Source organism: Schistocerca serialis, chromosome 4 (assembly GCF_023864345.2).
Source record: "Schistocerca serialis cubense isolate TAMUIC-IGC-003099 chromosome 4, iqSchSeri2.2, whole genome shotgun sequence".
Taxonomy (NCBI): Eukaryota; Metazoa; Arthropoda; class Insecta; order Orthoptera; family Acrididae; genus Schistocerca; species Schistocerca serialis.
The window spans coordinates 224,492,613-224,512,869 of record NC_064641.1 but is presented as its reverse complement, the minus strand read 5'-3'; the positions used below and the strand labels follow the sequence as shown (position 1 = coordinate 224,512,869).

The window sequence follows — 20,257 nt, the reverse complement described above, 5'->3', positions numbered from 1 at the left end:
TTTACCAGGTCACCACCGACATCATATTCCCCGTCCCTATCGAGATTGTTTCCTGCTCCACCTACTGTCACTAACCGATCCTCCTTTGTAAAATTCCTACATAATTCCCCTTTGCTGTCAGTCATCTGAGCCAACTCTGCACTAGGCTTCACAATGCTGATGACCTGGTACTCAATCCCCAACACTTCCTGCAACTGCTGGCCCACACCTCTACCGTGTGAATCTGGATACTGATAGTCACAAATTAACTTGGAGGCATATTTGCAGTAGAAAGGATTACCATGAGTCTGGAGGCTGCATGAAACATTTTGCCAACAATGTCCACAAGCTTTGACTGTGGTATGATAACAATACTGTATTTTTAAACATGAATGTTTGATATGTTTGGGCTTAATATTTACAATGTAGGAAAAGATAGATTGCTGCTTAGCGAAAGATGACCCATTGACCTGCACACAGGCACAACTAGAAGACCTTTACGCATTAGCTTTCAGCCACAGCCTTTATCAAAAATAGAAAACACACACACACACACACACACACACACACACACACACACACACACACACACACACTGATACAAACGAGCAAAGCACATTTCTCTCATCCATGACTACCATCTCCAGTAGCTCGGACTGGAATGAAACCGTCATGTAGAGTGGAAGCAGCAATTTGGAGAGGAAGGGTGAGTAATAGAAGTATATGGGTGGAGGGAAAGAAGAATGTGCAGCATTGGGAGGCTGTGGGGTGAGGATGCAAAGGAGGAGGGGAAATAGTGAAAACAGAGAGAAGCTGGAAAAGATGGGCAGGGGCTTTGGCAGAGGATGGGAGACGAGAATAGTGAGGAGGTGATAGGAAGGAGAGGGTGGAAATTGTTTGATGGAGGGTGTGGGGACAGCATGTTACTGAAAATATTCCGGCTTCCACCTAAGGTAACATCAACGTACAGTAACATACTGCCCACACATTTTCCACCCAACAGTTTCCACCCCCTCTGTGCTGTCACCTCCTATTCTCACCTCCCACACGCTTTGTGTGCTGCCAATTCACCCCCGCATCTTTTCCTGCTCCTCTACTTTCTCACTCCGTTTCCCCTCCTCCATCCCTCCCCAACAGCCTCCCAACACTGCACCTTTTGGAAGTCTAGTACCTGCACAGTGCTCTTCTCTCCCACATGGCCCATACACTGCTATCCCCTCCCCACCACTACCGCCACTACCGCCACTACCGCCACCACCACCACCACCACCACCACCACCACCACCACCACCACCACCACCACCACCACCACCTCCTGATTACTGCTTCAGTTCTATGTGACAGTTGTGTTTCAGCCCGAGCTGCTGGAGGTGGTGGTCACGTGTTGTGTAAGGTGTGCCTGCTTGCTTGCTTGCTTGCTTGCTTTGTGTGTGTGTGTGTGTGTGTGTGTGTGTGTGTGTGTGTGTGTGTGTGTGTGTGTGTGTGTGTGTGTGTGTGTGTGTGTGTCCTTTTCTGATGAAGGCTGTGGCTGAAAGTTAATGTGTAAGTGTCTTTTATCTGTGTGCGTCTGCAACTCAATGTGTCACCTTTACGGCAAGTTGCAATTTATCTTTCCCATACACTGTTAATATTCCAGCCCAAGAGTTTCCATTGTTTGAGCTTAATATTTTTCATGTACTTTCCATTCTCATTTTTGAAGTGCTGAGTAGAGTCTGTTTCAGATGTTCAAATAAGTACATATGAAAACTGTAAGAGACAACATTGTGATAATATGCAGTATTTGTTGTTGTTGGGCAGTCACTTTCAGATTCAGTTTTGGTTGTTCTTAGTTGTACTTCATTTCCTTGGGTGCATCTGAGCTAATTCCATACACACATAAATCTTCTGTGGGGGGAAAATGACACACATCAATGGAATAGGTGAATAGCGGTACACCCTCTCATAGTCATAGTTCAAAGGGACACTATAGTGAGGTTAAAAAACTTGCAATTTTGGCAGTTCTGCGGAGAATGATTGAAGGGGAACATTGTTGCCAGAATGCACCTACCAATTGCCTACTGCAATTGGTGCTTTGTTGTGTTACCCAGCTATCAGAGAAACAATGTTACATTACTTTTCACTTGGGCTGATTTGAAATAAGTCAGATTTGATAGTGCATGAAAGAAAGGGTATACAGGAAGCCTAATTCTGCTATGCACTTCATTCATTTCGTCGAGCTGGAAGTGTGGGATTTTTGGCTGGGACATCTTTACAAGTTCTCTTAACTCTGCTGTATTTGTGCTAGGTTCAGAGTCCTCTGATGCAACACTTTTCTGTATCAAAAATAAAATATCTGCTTTCCTCCGCTGCATTGTCGGAACTTGATACATAATGGAATGGTGTGACACATGTCCATTGCTGTTGTTGAATTCTGAGGAATATTTTGGAGCAGAAATGGAAATTTTGGCATTCATTACACCGTGAGTCACTTTGGAAAAACACAGCAATAAGCAGTTTCGAACACAGCCAGAAGCCAAACCAACATGAAGCCCAAGTATTCTACTACATTTGCCTGATGTTTTAGTTGTTTCTTTGGTCGTGTAATCTGTGCAGTCTTTTGTCAACATGTGTCATTCAGTCACCCACAATCGGCAAGCCACATGATATTTTCAAATGAAATGCTCCTCACAGTAGATAACTGGCATTTCTGAGCTACTATGTTATTTCTGTTGATGATAAACATTAAGGACAAAAGTTTTAATGCCAAAAACAAGCTTGCGAAGATAATTTCAAAGAGACATCTTGCTCCCAGTAAATTGTCTTTATTAAACCTAATAATGACCACACACGTTGAGAGATTACATCTTGCTGGAATATGTTCTTCGTAGTTATCCATCCAGCAAAACTTCTTTCCTTGCCTGGTGTTTCAGGGGAAGCGTGACTTCATGTTGCTTCATCATTCACATCTTCTTTTCTTTCCTTTCCATTCTATTCTAATTCTCATCACAATAGGTTTATGAATGTTAAGTGGAGTGGCATTTCTGTCCACCAAGCATCTAAAACTAGCCTTCCAATTCAAAATACACACAGAGTACACAAATTCGCAGCTGTGTTCATGGATTGGAATTCCACTTCCAACCCAGCTGCATTCAGATTGTGTGTCGGCGGGATGCACTATAACTGCTGACAATGACCTGTCCAAAATTTGATTATAGTGTGTACAGTAAATTTTGACATTGCTGACAAGGTACTGGCCTTTGTGCAAATTGTCATTTTATTGCTAGTTGCTGATATGGAGTGTTCACCATACAAAGTTTTGTATATCAGAGTTCCTCCCTAACATTTCTGATAGAGGTTCAGTATGCCAAATAAGGGCAAGTTTACTTAATTTTGTTGGATATAAATCACAACCTCTTATGACAAAAGCATTTTGTTTGTACATTTTTCTTACAGCATTACAAGGTTTCTTTGTACATTTCTGTGTATACAACTGCTATTAACACAATAGGATACATATGAAATTTATTTCTTTGCTTATTGAAGGATGCTAAATACAGTTTGACTGGGTGTTGTATCTCCAAACTCTGTCCGCCCACTTACCGCCATGTGTCTTCGTGTAGTAGTCCTAGAAAATAGGAAGAATTAACCTTCCTTGTGGTAAACAGTTATGATGTAGAAAAAAAAAATCTACATCTATACTCTGCAGACAACTGTGAAATGTACAGAAAGGGATTTCCCATTGTACCAGTTCTTTCATCCATGTATGAAGCACAGGAAGAATGATCACTTAAAAGCACAACCTCATGCACTGTAACTAGTCTAACATTGTTTTCATGATCTGTATGAGAGCGAAATATAGGGTCCTGTAGTAAATTTATAGATTCGTCATTTAAAACTGGTTCTTGAAACTTCATAAATAGGACTTTGTGAAATAGTTTGAAGTGCCTGCCATTTCAGTTTTTCAGCATCTCCTTGGATCAAACAAACCTTTGACCTATTTGTTACATGTCTCACACATTTCAACAATATTCTGTGATGGGTAGATAAGTGTTTTGTAAGTAGTCTCCATTGTAGACCGATTATATTCTCCCAATATGTTACCAGTGAAGCAAAGTCTTCTACGTACTTTATGTACTGCTGAGCCCCAAATGATCTTTTGATTTCATATCCCAACAAATTGTAACACCAAGTCTACATGTGAGCTGATGGATTCCAGTTGTGACTTATTCATATTGTAGTATTAGGATACTACCCATTTTTGTTTTCTTTTGTGATGTGCACAATTTCACATTTCTGGACACTTCGAGTATGTTGCCTGTCTCTGCACTACTCTGAAAGCCTGTCAAGATCTGACCGAATTGTTGTTCAGTTTTTTTTCATGCAGCACTTAATTATAAATAATTACATTGTCTGTGAAGAGTTTGAGGTTACTACAGTGTTGTCTTCAAGGACATTAATATACATTAACAGAGAGTGCCACAATACAATTTTGTAACGCGGTTTACTGCAGGGTAGGAGTAGGTGAGTGGTTCTCAGCTGTAGGTTGGCGATGTAGCGGGTGAAGAAGGCAGCAGTCAGTTGATTAAACACTTTATTAATGAACACAAACAGATGCAGTTCAGGACATCTGAAACAGACTACAGATGATGGGTGGTGATCCTCGGTCCCCAGTACTTGGGTAAGGGTGTGTCGACGCAAGCATTTCCTGTGGTGTAGCAGTGAGCCAGTGTCTTCGTGCCTGGGTTGAACACTAAAGATAGTACTTGTTGATTCACATGCTGGTGGAGGCAGTGTCATGGATTAGGTGATGACTGATACAGGCTGAACAGCCCAGCTGTTAAGACTTGCTGAGGGGCTGGTCCTAGTGGTTTAAATCCCATTTCCATGTGCTGAAGATCATGTTTAACGAGGCCGTGTCAGAATATCTGTAACCAGTCGATGGACTGGTGTAGCGCACTCAGGGGGTTGATCAGTCATGCAAAGGGAGTCGGTGTGACATTCCTAACATGAAAGCTCTGACTACAGAAGCTGTGTCTGCTGATGTTGCTGAGCTGGCAGGGCATTGGCGAGCAACTGTGGCCTGACTTAGGTTGCTGGGCTGTGGTACTGGCTCTCAGTATTTGAGCTGTTACATTTCCTCCCTCCTTGGACTAATCTAGTCTTCTGGATTCTGGTTTTGTTGGTCTGACTAACCAGACACTTTCACATGTATTCATTGCTTGAATAAGACTGCTGTGTCCTCCTTTTCATTATATTTACAGTCGGTATGGTATTTCCCCTCTTACAGTGCTTAAGCAATGAGTTTCTACACCCTTTTTTCTTTCACAATTTGTTAATGTTCACTGTGGTTGAGTCACTTCTTCACTGGTACTGGGATGACTGTTGTATTGTTGTGGATCCGCTGCCTGAAGGAAGGTAAGGATAGGATTTGGGCAATTCTACATCCGAGGTGGCAGTACACAATACTTACTATGTTCAGAATTACACAAATGGCAGATGTGGTAATCCCTATGGTTTTGAATTGATCTCTTCATTTGTTCTTATGTTTCCTGATGTGGTTGAGTAGATCTCCCATTGTCACATGATCATATTGTGCTGCTGTCATCTGGTGCAGGGTAGCTAGAAGAAGTGCGTCTAACATGTTGTTTAGGAAAGACGGGTTTTCCTTGGGCAGGACTTTGAAAGGTGGGTCCGGAAGATGAATTAATGAGTAGCTGGTGTTTAGAGTTGCGGTTCTGTTAATAACCAGAAAGTGAGATCTGAAATGTTGCATTGTGTACCATTCATTAGCAATCCCTGACCTTGTAGCTTCATGTGCTGGGCACTGCCAAAATGTCCTTGGTCACAGCGGGTGGCAATGACTACTATAATTTTCAGTACTTAGAGTTCAGCCAGTGTGACCCTATTTTCTGGAAAAATTCAGTTTTATTTGTAATGACCTCTTTGACCTTAGTTGTGGGCTTCTCAGAGCAAAACGTGGGGCAAACAGTGACTTACCTGACACAGCACTCCAGTGGCTCAACGGTGGAGAGTAGTCCTTCCTCAAATCCCTCATCTTAAATGGCTGAAATGGGCAAGAAAACATCAGTTGTAAAGAACCTTCAACCCTTAGGGCTACACACCAAAGCGTGTCACACATACTCACTTGCTACCAACCCACTTTCTGTCTGCTTAGCTGTTACTATACCAGCTACATACAAAACAAAACAATTTATTTAAATTAGACACACTAATGTTCTATTAACAGTTCTATAACCAATTTCCTATATGCAAACGTCCTCCATGAACCGTTCCTGTAGAAATAACGCATCATAAATATAGGCATAATTCAAACTGACCAATAATTACAAATATTCAACTCACCTCATGATCTTAAGATGTATGAATGTGGTGGAACAATCTCGGGTACACTCTGCGTCATTTTCTACCCTTTTGTTATGCTTTCTTTACTCGAGTCCCTTCCCCCTTCAGAAGGAGTTCCAGCAATTGAGGCAGAGCTTCCAGCCCACCTTGAAATGGGCAGTTTCTACTCAAAGAACAACTGTGGGTTTGGGCAGGGAGTTGTATTTAACATTAACTGGGGATGTCGTTTAGACTACGTGATAGGGTCTTTAGTATTTCAGGATTAATTTCTCTGTTTTACCCATCAGAACATGAGGGTTATACATCATAATTCACTGTCCAGTGTGATACTTAGATAATTTTGCTTTCTTATTGTGAATGTTTTCCTGTCTTTCAAGAGTCTTTGTGTCCTTTTTTCACTTGACACCTTATTCCTTTTAGCCTAGCCTTTCAGTAACGTTCTGAACATAGGATACGGCCTCCCCTGGAAATAGGTTGACATAATTCAAAATATGAGGAAGTTTTTCTACCAAAAAGGATCTCATAGAGTGAAATATGTGTTTTTGAGGATTTTTGAATTATACGCACTAATGACATGCAGTAACAGGGTGTCCCAATTATCGTGACTACTATTCTCATAATAACTTAGTATTTTGCTCAATGTCCCATGCCCTCTCTCATGTTTTATTGTTCACTTGAAGGGCAAGTTTGTAACTTCTTAATGTGCAGTAGTCGAGATAGCTGCTTAAAAAATTCAGACATAAAGTTCGTGCATTGGTCTGTTGCTATTGCTTCCGGTGTGCCGAATTTCAATAGCCAGTGGTTAATGAAAGCGTGAGCCACTGTCTGATTGTTGGTTTGTTATGGCAGTTATGGCCAAGTACATTCAAAAAATGATTGATTGTTTAGTGAAAGGTTTATCTGCTTCATGCAGCCTTTGCAGTTGTATTTGCGAACACTCTATGAAAAATCTTTGAATGCAATGGATGAAGCTCTTTATGAAGTCCTCAGTGTATTGTTTCCACTGTGACCACCAGTAATTTACCGCAATGCAGTAGTCCATGGCTCCTCATCCTTTGTGCTCAGCTGTTTCCAGGTCTGCTGTGGATAGTCTTTAGTGTGATGTTTATTCAGCAAGTCCAGACCCAGAATGATGACGTAGACAACGCCCACGAAAAGCAGAACTTCCGTGCACATTCAGAAGTCTCTCCCTCCAGCCACCATTACCTGTGGTCCTGTATCCAAAAACAACTTACAAGACCTTTCCTTTATATAGCTAAATAGAGAAATGTCTGTTACTGATTTTGCTCTAGGATCTCCCATAGTCAAAACTTACTGGGAGCGTTGCACAGTGGTCACATCACCCCACAGACCATTTAACGCAGAAGGCAAGTGTTGCACTGATTTGGCCATCTATGTGCGTTGGAACATTTTTGAAGAGAGTGCTGCTCCACATTTGAAATTGTACTTTCGTATGGAAAAGTTGAATTTGTCCTGGAGCACCATACCTGTAACAGTCTACCAGTGCATTAAGGGATACCCATTTCTCCCTGGGTCTTCTACAGAATCAAAGCTACTGCAGTTGTCACTGCTTCGTCCAGGTCTCTTGGAAACTCGATGCTTACTTTCTGTAACATTTCAGATGGCAGGCCCTGCGGAAATGCATCATGTGCACATTGTTCTGCTTCCAGCAAAGTGGCTTTATTGGCACAGTCATCACTCATTGATTCATAGGCATTGACAAAGATTTGCCCGATATGGTCCACAAAACTCTTACTGACTCTCCCTGCTGCTGTGATACATCATTAAATTATTCACAGTAATGCTGCAGGGTGTTCTTCTTTCTACAAATGTCCACTAACCTTTTCTGAAAGTCTGCGAAACACTGAGTGTCCTGCAATTTCTCATTGCACATAGTGTATGACTTGGCATTCCCTACTAATTTTAAATGAGCTGCACTTAACGACTGTTCATCACTCCAGTTCCCTAATTTCACATCCGTGTCCAAACTGTCTGTAAATACAAAACTACCTTCACCAGATCCCAGTATCACCAATGAGGCCATACCAGAATCAAGGATGGGTGGACACAACAGAAGATGGCCTTCCATTCTTTCTCCCTCTACACAAAACCTCGTCATCTCTAACCTTAGCTACCTCGTCAGCTCTAGCCTTAGCTACCTCATGTAGTAGATGTTGAATTGTTTCCTGGGTTGTTGCTTTCTCATGTACAGCCGTTTCGCTCAACACTGCCACCACAAGCGTATAGTTTAATCAAAATAGACAGGAAAGGACAGACACAATGAGACAGGTCCAAAATAAAACATTTTGTTCTGTCACTTACATAAAAACTTGCACAGACCACCACTGCTGCTGCACATCTTTCACTTCAATGCCCCATTGGACAACCATTTACAGTTCCAGCAGGTATTCTGACACAAAATATTGTAACAATTTTTATTGCAGCATAGGAGTGGGCGACTGTTTCTCTATTTGAGGTTGGTAGTGGAGAAGGCAAAGAGGACAGCCAATATGTTTATATATCACTTTATCAATAAACACTAACAAATATGGTTCGAACCATCTCATCTCCATCCCTCAGGTGTGCCAATGCAGCATTCCTCGTGGGGAGTAGCAGTGGCCCAGCTACCACAGTATGCTGGTGAATGGCGGCTGATGACCGTAGGATGGGGTGGTAGTGTGGCAGCAAGACGACATGTCTTTGCCCGGGTTGGATAGTCGAGCATCAGTCATTGGTTTGTGGTCCTGTGAAGGCAGTGTCATAGATTCAGTGACGACTGACACAGGCTGTGTGTCATAGGGTGACTCAGCTGTGATGACTTGCTGGTGGTTTAAATCCCATTTCCATTTGATGACTGTTGTTGAAGGACACGTTAAGACATATTGAGCAGGATCAGTGGCCTGGAATGGTGTAATCAGTAGTTTGGTCGATCATGAGGCGGGACTCCGCTTGTTGTCCCCCTCGCAGAAGTGTCAGCCGTGGAACCCCCCTCTGTTGATCCGGCATTGGCTGGCAACTTCAGCGTGTGTGTGTGTGTGTGTGTGTGTGTGTGTGTGTGTGTGTGTGTGTGAGACTGAATACAGAATTAAAATGAATGTTGTTTTTCTGTGTTGACTGCCATTCTAATTGTTTGTGTTTGCAGGTATGTGGGAAGTCGTACTGCTATTCATCTCACCTAGCAGTACACACAAGGACACACACAGGTGAAAGGCCCTTCACATGCCAACAGTGCGGGAAGACTTTCGCACAGTCATCGCACCTGTCACATCACCGCCGTACTCATACAGGAGAGAGACCATTTGTGTGTAAGGAATGTGGGAAGTCATACATGTACTCATCACATCTTGTAGTACATCGACGGTCTCACACTGGTGAAAAACCATTTATTTGTCGAGACTGTGGTAAGGTCAGTACTCCGAAATAACTCTTGACCAATAATAAATATTTTAATTCCAAGTTATTATTTTCTTTTGTTTTGAATAATTTTAGTTTAGCAGTTATGTTGTAAGACATGGTCACTATTCAGAATTTTAGTTTCTGTGTCATCTGATACCTATCAATACAGAGGAGGTTTTTGATGTGTGACACTTGTGAATGTAAGCATATGGCTTATTGCTACAGGAAATGAGTGACAGTAGAGGCTCATTTCAGAATATTGCTGAAGTGTGTGGTACCCATACCAAATAGGACTAACAAGGGATATTGAATATATACAGAGAAGGCCAGCATGAATGGTCACAGGTTTGTTTGACCTGTGCGAGAGTGTTATATTGATGCTGAAGAAACTGAACTGGCAAGACTCTTGAAGATAGACGTAAACTATTCCAAGAAAGTCTATTAACAAAGTTTTAAGAATTGGCTTGAAATGATGAGTCTAGGAATATATGTCAACGCACACACAGAGCCATTCAAACACTGACTCTTCTCGTACTCATACGTGAATGGACCAGGAACAAACACTAATAACTGGCACAATGTGACGTACTCTCTGCCATGCAGTTCACCGTGGCTTGCAGAGTAGTTCTAGAAATTTATTTCCTCATTCTTATCTTTTATGCCATGCGAAAGTGACTTCATATTGATACAGTTTGGAAGCTCCACATATAAAGTGTTTGCCTCTAACAGTGAGATATCGCATCATTCACAACTTCAGAAGTTGCCTTGTGCCTGCAAATGCTCAGATGTTTCAGTGGAATGTAGTACATCGTATTTATCAAGGTTCATAACACCTCCTCCCAGGTTCTCTACAGAGTAATTTACATGTAAAGGAGACTTCAGCCAAACTCCCCAGAGGTACAATAGAGGATTGGAAAAGGCTAAGGAATGCTCAGCTGCACACATAAGCTTCTCATAAGCAAAAATGTCTTTATTTTATACAGTGTATTCCATCCTCCCAAAAATAAATTAAATCAAAACAATATTTATTTATGAATCTATTAGGTACATCCCTTCACAAACCATGAATCTTGCTGAGGTGGGGGGCATGCACACCTCAAAGATACAAGAAACTGTGGATGCAACCACCTTTGAGGGTTATCATTGTAGAAGCTAGACCAATTACTGAAAAGAGGCAACAAACCTTTTCAGTACTTTTATGGACAACAGTCTGGGTAATAAACTGATCTGGCTATGTAACATTAACTAAAATTCCTTGCTAAGTGCAAGGGTAAACTACAGCTGTTCAATTTCCTGTGGACATGCAGCTCTGCTATATGCCTTAATGATTTTTGTGCCCTCATAAGTAAAATATTCTAGAGGTAAAATAGTCCCCCATCGGGCTCTCTGGGCAGGCCTACTCAGGAGGATGTTACAAGGAAAAACAAAACTGGTGTTCTGCGTGCCAAACTGTGGAATGTTATAACCCTTATAGGTGGATAGATTAGAGAATTAATAAAGGAACATGGATAGGCTAAAGTTAGATATAATGGGAATAAATGAAGTGCGGGGACAGGAAGAAAAGTATTTTTTGTTCTGTGAGTACTAGGTTAACAACACAAAATCAGAAAAGGGTAATGAAAGAGTAGGTTTAATAATGAATAAGAAAATAGGAATTGTGAAAAACTGGTATGAACAGCCTAGTGAACACATTACAGTAGCCAACTTCCGTACAAAACCAACACCCACTACAGTAGTACATGTTTATTCCTTCACAGACCTCCCCTGCGGGTCCGGGGGTTCGAACAGGCCCGAGGTATGCCTGCCTATTGTATGAGATGACAAAAAGAAGTCACACATGTTTCGGCCTTTATGTGATGATCCCCTGTGGGGGTTTGACCTCCATTTTTCAAAATTTTCCTGAAGAGCGAGCCAATTGGGAAAGGGCGCCTTACATGGTGCATCGTGTCCATCGTGCCTTGAGATTTTTAGCCCACTTCCTCATCGTCGGACTACAGTCCAGCTCATTCTCCATCTCTTGGGTGAGGACGCCTTCCTGGGTGAGTTTTCCACCAAGCACTATGCAGTGTCTCTTTTTGTGCCGACGATGACCGTGGACTTCTTTGCACCTGATATCCAGCATGGTAGCCTGTCCATTGTGGTGAGGCCACCGTGTACCCTGTTGGTTGTAGCCCCCTGACAACACAGGGATTGTTCTGCTGATGCCTGCGCCGTTAACTCCCCAACCATGCCGGGGTGCCTGTCACCCTGGGGCATTGGGACTCCCAGCAGTGGCCATCCTGCCAGGTGGCCTTTTGTGCAGCACAGTGGTGCCCTGGGGAGGGCCCCTGGTAGGAGTGGGGGGCATCAGGGCAGATGACGCGCGATGAAGCATACCACGTCATCACTTGCTGGTGATTAAACACCAGCAGTCTCTAAGTGTTCAAAGTCTCAGTACAATGCAAGAAAGTACTGATGGGGACTCATTTGTTTCGATGAAGCCACAGTTTTTTTTGTAGAGCATTTAGAGGAAAAGTTTGGGGAAGTGGAGGGCTTTTCCAAAATGCTATCTGGGTCAGTATTGATAAAAACAGCATCCTCTGCCCAGTCACGTACTTGTAACAAGTTGGGGAATGTTTCTGTTACCATCATGCCACATAAGAGCATGAATATGGTCCAGGGTATTATCTTCCACAGGGACCTTTTTGTGCAGTCTGATGATGAGCTGCACGCCAGTTTAGAGCGACGAGGTATTCATTTTGTGCGGCGCATCCATTGGGGTCCGAGGGATAATGAGGTTGCCACTGGTGCCTCTATCTTGGCCTTCAAGGGCGACACCTTACCTGATAAGGTCAAGGTGATGGTCTACCGCTGTGATGTCAAGCCATATATCCCTCCCCCAATGCGGCACTTTAAGTGCTGGAAGTTTGGCCGTATGTCTTCCCGCTGTACTTCCAGAGTCACATGTCACAATTGTGGACGTCCATCACATCCCAATAATCCATGTGCCCCGCCTCCTACCTGTGTCAACTGCGGAGAGCATCATTCACATTGCCCGCCACACTGCAGGATTTTATAGAAAGATAGGAAAATCGTGGAATACAAGACCCTGGACTGCCTGACCTACACTGAGGCTAAGAGAAAATATGAGCACCTACATCCTGTGGCTATGACCTCCTCATATGCCACTGCTACGAGAACAGTTGTAGCCCCATCAGTTCTGCGAATTCCAATTAGCTCTCAGAGCCAGAAGGCTGCACCTGCCCCCTTGATGGTGGGGGGCACTTTCCCCCCTGTTGCTGCCACACCACCTACCTTGGGAGCAGTCTCCCCCCCCCCCGCCCCCCCCCCCAAACCATTGGGGACACCAGTCCCCACTTCTCAGCCGGAGAAGCCTAAGTCTTCTTCAGCTCCTCTTGCAAAGAAGGGGTCACTCCCTTCCAGGTTTCTGCTAATGGGAGAGATGACACCCGCCAGTGGCTGAAGTGCCCAAAAGCAGCTGGTTGTAGGGCTTCACACTTATCAGTCCCGGAGACTGAATTAGTGAAGTCCTCCCAGCCAGAGAAACCCAAGGAGCAGCGAGAAAAGTCCAAAAAGAAGGTCCTGAAATTGCGGTGGCACCTACACCACCGCTACCTATAAGCTGTGCGTCTGGGGATAAGTTGGAGATTCTGGCGTCTGCTGAGGACATAGATCTTGCCGGACCCTCAGACTCGATGGATATAGACTACTCAGGCAATAAGGCAGTGGCAGCAGGTGACCCAGAGGTGTAAACTGCCTCATTGAATGTTCCATACCTTCCCAGTCTCATGACGACTTCATCCTCCAGTGGAATTGTGGCGGTTTTTTCCACCGCCTGGCTGAGCTGCGGCAACTGTTCAGCTTTACACCTGCTTTCTGCATTGCTCTCCAGGAAAACTGGTTCCTGGGAATGCGTGCGGACCCCTGCCCTCTGTGGCTATAATGGATATTACAGGAACCGTAGCGACTATAATCGAGTGTCAGGTGGAGTTTGCGTTTATGTCGTGAACTCAGTCTGAAGTGACACTGTGCCCCCTCAAACCCCTCTTGAAGCTGTGGCTGTCAGAATAAGGACAATGCAGGAAATAACTGTCTGCAATGTACATCTTCCTCCAGATGGTGCAGTATCCCTGAATGTATTAGCTGCACTGATTGACCAACTCCCTAAACCTTTCCTACTATTGGGAGATTTTAAGGCTCATAACCTCTTGTGGGGTGGCACCGTGCTTACTGGCCGAGGTAGATATGTTGAAACTTTACTGTCTCAGTTCGACCTCTGCCTCTTAAATACTGGGGCCGCCGCCACATTTTTGTGTGGCTTGTGGTAGTTACTCGGCCACTGATTTATCCATTTGCAGCCCAGAACTTCTCCCATCTATCCACTGGAGAGCACAAGATGACATGTGTGGTAGTGACCACTTCCCCATCTTCCTGTCACTGCCCCGGTGTCAGACCCATGGACACCTGTTCAGATGGGCTTTAAACAAGGCAGACTGGGAAACATTATCCTCTGTGGTCACCATTGACAAGGTAACATCGATGTGATGGTTGAGCACGGGACTACAACAATCGTTACTGCTGCAGAAAACGCGATCCCTCGCTCTTTAGGGTGCCCCCCGGTGAAAGGCAGTCCCTTGGTGGTCGCTGGAAGTCGTTGAGGCAATTAAGGAGCATCGGCGAGCCCTACAGCAGCATAAGCAGCACCCTTTACTGGAGCACCTCATAACCTTCAAGTGGCTCTGTGCCAGTGTTCACCAGCTTATCAAAAGACAGTAGCAGGAGTGTTGGGAGAGATACGTCTCGACCGTTGGATGCCATACATCAACAGCCCAAGTTTAGACGAAGATCAGACATCTTTTTTGGGTACCAGACCCCATCTGGTATCCCCGCCATTAACATCAATGGCGTGTTATCTGCTGACGCAAACACGATTACTGAGCACTATGCTCGAGCCTCTGCATCGGAGAACTACCCCCCCCCCCCCCCCCCCCCCCCCCAGCCTTTTGCATCTTCAAACGGCAGATGGAAAGTCCTCTTGTTCGCTACACGCCACAGTGAACCCTATAACACCCCATTTACATAGTGGGGGCTCCTCGGTGCCCTTGCACATTGCCCTGACACAGCTCCTGGGCCAGATCTGATCCACGGTCAGATGATTAAACATCTCTCATCTGACTACGAGTGACCTATCCTCATCATCTTCAACCACATGTGGTGGTGTCTTTCCGTCACAATGGCGGGAGAGCACCATCTTTCCGGTGCTCAAACCCGGTAAAAACCCGCTTAATGTGGATAATTAACGGCCCATCAGCCTCATCAATGTTCTTTGTAGGCTGCTGGAACGTATGGTGTGTCAGCAGTTGGGTTGGGTCCTGGAGTCACTTGGTATGCTGGCTCCATGTCAGGGCGGCTTCCGCCAGGGTCGCTCTACCACTGATAATCTTGTGCCCTGACCGAGCGGGGTGGCGCAGTGGTTTGCACACTGGACTCGCGTTCGGGAGGACAATGGTTCAATCCCACGTCCGGCCATCCTGATTTACGGTTTCTGTGATTTCCCTAAACCGCTTCAGGCAAATGCCAGGATGGTTCTTTTGACAGGGCACGGCTGACTTCCTTCTCCATCCTTCCCTAATCTGATGAGACCGATGACCTCGCTGTTTTGTCTCTTCCCCCAATTCAGCTCAACTCAACTTTTGTGTCCCTTGAGTCTGCCACCCAAACATCCTTATCCAGATGCTAACACCTGGTTGCCGTCTTTTTTTATTTAAGAAAAGCGTATGACACGACCTGGTGTCATCATATCCTTGCCACATTATACAAATGGGGTCTCCAAGGACCGCTCCCGATTTTTATCCACAGTTTCCTGTCACTTTGTACTTTCTGTGTGCAAGTTGGTGCCTCCCCTAGTTCCCCTCCATAGCCAGGAAAATGGGGTCCGACAGGGCTCCGTATTGAGTGTATCTCAATTTTTAGTGGCCATTAATGGTCTAGCAGCAGCTGCAGGGCCGTCCGTCACACCTTCTCTCTATGCAGACGACTTGTGCATTTCGCACTGCTCCACCAGTACTGGTGTTGTTGAGCATCGCTACAGGGAGCCGTCCACAAGGTGCAGTCATGGGCTCTAGCCTACAGTTTCCAGTTTTCAGCCGCAAAGTCGTGTGTTGTGCACATCTGCCGTCATCGTACCATTCATCCGGAACCAGAAGTTTACCTTAATGATGATTCACTCACTATAGTGGAGACCTATCAACTCTTAGAACTGGTTTCCAACACCCGATTGACTTGGCTTGTTCACCTCAGTCAGCTTAAGCAGAAGTGCTGACAGCACCTCAATACCCTCTGCTGCCTGAGCAACACCAACTGGGGTGCAGATCGCTCTACGCTGCTGCACCTCTGCAGAGCCCTTGTTCAGTCCCACCTTGACTATGGGAGTGTGGCTTATGGTTTGGCGGCACCCTCAGTGTTGTTTTTACTTGACCCAATGCACCACTGTGACATTCACCTAGCAACAGGAGCTTTTAGGACGAGTCCGGTGACCAGTGTCCTTGTGGAGGCCGGAGTCCTCCCATTGCAGGTTAGGCATGCGCAGTTGTTCTCCAGTTACGTTGCACATGTTTGTAGTTCTTCTGTGCATCCGAATTACCGTCTCCTTTTCCCACCCACGATGGTTCATCTTCATCATTGGTGGCCCAGGTCAGGGTTAACAATTGCAGTTTGTGGGCGATCCCTTCTCCCTGAACTAGAGTCCTTGCATTTACCACCTGTACTTGAGGTTCCTTCACAAACACCTCCATGGTGTACACCTAGATCGCGGCTTCGCCTGAACCTTTCACATGGCCCTAAGAACTCAGTTAACCCTGCGACTCTCTGCTGTCACTTCCTCTTGATTCTCGACATGTACTGGGGCCATGAAGGGTTTACACCGATGGCTCGATGGCTGATGGTCATGTTGGCTTTGCCCATGTTCATGGAAGACATGTAGAACAGCACTCCTTACCAGATGGCTGCAGTGTTTTCACTGCAGAGCTGGCGGCCATATCTCGTGCTCTTGAGCACGTCTGCTCATGCCCAGGCGAGTCATTTTCCCTGTCTGCTGACTCCTTGAGCAGCCTACAGGCTATCAACCAGTGCTACCCTCACCATCCTTTGGTAGCAACCATCCAGGAGTCCATCTATGCCCTCAAACAGTCCAGTCGTTCAGTGGTGTTTGTCTGGACACCTGGTCTCGTCGGAATCCCAGGCAATGACAGGCTGGCGAAACAGGCTACTCGGAAACTGCTTATGGAAATTGGCATCTCTGTAACTGACCTGCGTTCAGTATTATGCCGCAAGGTTTTGTGGCTTTGGGAGACAGAATGGCGTAACCCCAGTACGCACAACAAGCTAGGTGCCATTAAGGAAACTACGAATGTGTGAAAGACCTCTGTGAGCACCTCTCGTAGTTATGTCGTCTCTGCATTGGCTATACGTGGCTGACGCATGGTTACCTCCTCCGTCATGAGGACCCACCTCAGTGTCGCTGTGGCTCACGAATGACAGTCGTCTATCTCTTGCTGGAGTGCCCACTTTTAGCTGCTCTGCAGTGGACTTTTAACCTTCCCAGCACCCTACCTTCGATGTTGGGCGACAATGCCTCAACAGCAGCTTTAGTTTTAAGTTTTATTCATGAGGGTGAGTTTTATCATTTGCTCTCAGTTTTAGCACATGTTCTTTGTCCGTGTGTGTCCTCCACCCTAGTGCTTTCAGGGTGGAGATTTTAATGTGTTGCAGAGTGGCTGGCTTCTCCTTTTTTATTCTCATTGTCAGCCAGCCATGGTAACCTGCTTTCTTGTTTTAACCTCTTGTACGTGTTTTGTGCTTCTTTGTGGTTTTCTTCTCCCCTTTTGTCTGTTTAAGTGTTTGTTGCGCTTCAGTCGTTGTTGTGGTTTTTCCTTTCACTCTGTTTTGTGTTGTAAGTCTCATTGACATATTCTCACCCTTGTGGCATTGTTTCCTTCGGAACAAGGGACCGATGACCTCGTAGTTTGGTCCCTTCCCCCCTCTTTTAAACCAACTTTCACAGATGACGAAGAGACCGAAAGAATGTTTGACGAGATAAAGCAGTACAATTTTGCTCTAAGCATAGTTTAATCATTGCTAACAGTATAGTTTAAGAATCCTTATAGGAGGTTGTACACATGAAATACACCTGGAGGAACCGGAAGATTTCAGATAAATTGTATAGTGATAAGGCAAAGATTTCAAAAAGATTAAAGCTAAGGCAATTACGGAAAGGTAGAAAGTTAAAGGAGACAGGATCAGGACATTTTAAAAGAACCAGAAGTTGAGTTTCAAAGATACACGAAGCTGTGCAACAGATGCAACCAAAATGGGGGAAATGAGTACAATACAAGATGGATGCATAGCTCTGAGTGATAGAATCCTATGGACAACAGTGAATCAAATAGACAAATAGAGAAGGTCTAGTAGAAGTCTGTGGACCAGACAAGAGATATTGATTGTAACTGGTGAAAGGAGAGAATATAAAAATGAAGTGAATGAAACAGCCAAGATGAAATATATAGGTGTCTAAGAAATGATGACATAAAGTGCAAAATTAGGAGACCGTTGGAGTAAAGAGAAGCCCTAATGAATATTAAGTGCTCAGCTGACAATCTAGTACTAAGGAAAGAAGGAAATGTTGGAAGGAATGTGTGGAAGGGCTATACAAAGGAAACAGACTTGAAAAATGTTGTAGAAAGGAAGAAAAAGTAGATGATCAGATAGGTAATATGATACAGCAAGAAGGATTTGACACAGCAGTGAAAAAATCTGAGGGAGTAGATGTCAGGCCCTCAGAATTATTGAGATTTTTGGAACAGCATAAAATATGAGTAAATCGTCCCACCTTTTATGCAAAATATGAGACTGTTGAGTAACCTCAGACTTCTAAAACAATTAATTCAAATTCCAAAGAAGGCAGGTGCTGACAGGTGTGACTGTTATCAAGCTGTTAATTATGTCATACTTATGAGAGATACTGACAAGAGTTACTTACAGAAGAATGGCAAAACTATTGGAAGCCAAGCTCAGGAGAGACCAGTTTGGGTTCCGGGGAAATGTAAGAATATTCAACACAGTACAGACCTTATGTCTGGCCTTAGAAGTAGATTGACAAAATTTAGAGAGCTTTTGACAATATTGACTGAAACATACTCTTAGAGATTCGGGAGGTAACAGATATCAAATACAGGGGATGAAAAGAGACTGATTGAGGAGGGAATCAGATAGGTTTATAACATGTATCCTTGATGTTATTTGATCTGCCATATAGCAAGCACTAAGGGACACCAAGGAGAAATTTGAAACTGGAATTAGTTGGGAGAAAAGAAATAAAAGCTTTTGGGTTTGCTTATGGTGGTGTATTTTTGTAAGATAAAGTCTGTATTATTAAACCACTTTACTGCCTGCTGCACTGTGACTTGTGAAACTGTGGCTCTTGGGGGGCCCAGACAGGAATTGCTCACATTAGATTCAGTTTTCATTCCAAAAATGAGTTCTAGTGGGTGTGGAACATGTCAAAAAGTATAACATAAAAAACTTAGAACATTTGAATATAATACTCACTTCCCTGGTCAATGGTCAGGATATTGTCGAGGTATGTGAATACACTACAGTAAAGTGGAACTGCTAATATTTAACAGGATTAATATACTGTCATAATGCAACATGATTATGCACTTTTAATAAATTTATCATATACAAAATACCTAATCTTGCCTGTTGTGACAAAGTGCCGTGAAACTGAAATCTAACACACATTTTTACTGGTCTGACATCCTATTAAGATATTTGTCTATAGATTAGGAAGAGTTTCCCTACCAAAATGTCTTTAACTCTGTTTGAACTATGATTTAGCTGAAACCAAGTTTCTGATTGTTGCTTGCAATTTATTGAAAATTTGTGTTCCTGAGTATTGGACTCTTTTTCTGGTTTTAGGCCTTTATGTAGATTGTCCTTATTCGTAGTATTGACACTAGGTATGGAGCTGTTGTTTGGAAATATAGACCTATTATTTGCAACTAATTTAATTAATTAATAAATATACTGAGAAGCAGTGGTTAGAATACCCTGTTCTTGAACAGGTTTCTACATTATGTTCTTGAGTTTACACCACAAATGAGTGTTATTACACACTTTTGCACTCTAAAAATGTTTGCTCAGTTTGACAAGTTTCTCCAGAGTATGACCCCATATGATGTAATAGACTGAAAGTAAGCAAAGTATGCAAGTTTTTTATATTTATATCTCCTATGTACGACATTATTCACAGTACAAATACAGATTTGTTTAGGCACTTCAGCAATTCTGTGATATGCCCTTCCCAACTGAATTTATCGTCAAATTGTAACCCCAGAAGTTTAAAATCTGTACTTGACTTCCTATTTATTGCAATGTTTGTATCATCTGCAAACCAAACAAACTTAGCATCTGTCAGTGTAACATATGAGAGGTCATTAATGTATACAAGAAAAAGCAACAAGTCCAGGATGGAACTTTG

The 20,257-nt window shown here is 43.8% G+C and overlaps 1 protein-coding gene across 1 annotated transcript in view; it reads left to right on the top strand.

Moving 5' to 3' along the window:
- Positions 1 to 20,257, top strand: part of LOC126473357 (zinc finger protein 239-like) — a 98,459-nt gene that overhangs the window by 12,641 nt on the left and 65,561 nt on the right. The window contains exon 3 of the mRNA XM_050100362.1: positions 9,464 to 9,727. Coding sequence (XP_049956319.1) covers positions 9,464 to 9,727 — 264 coding nt within the window. The remainder of the gene's footprint in view (positions 1 to 9,463; positions 9,728 to 20,257) is intronic.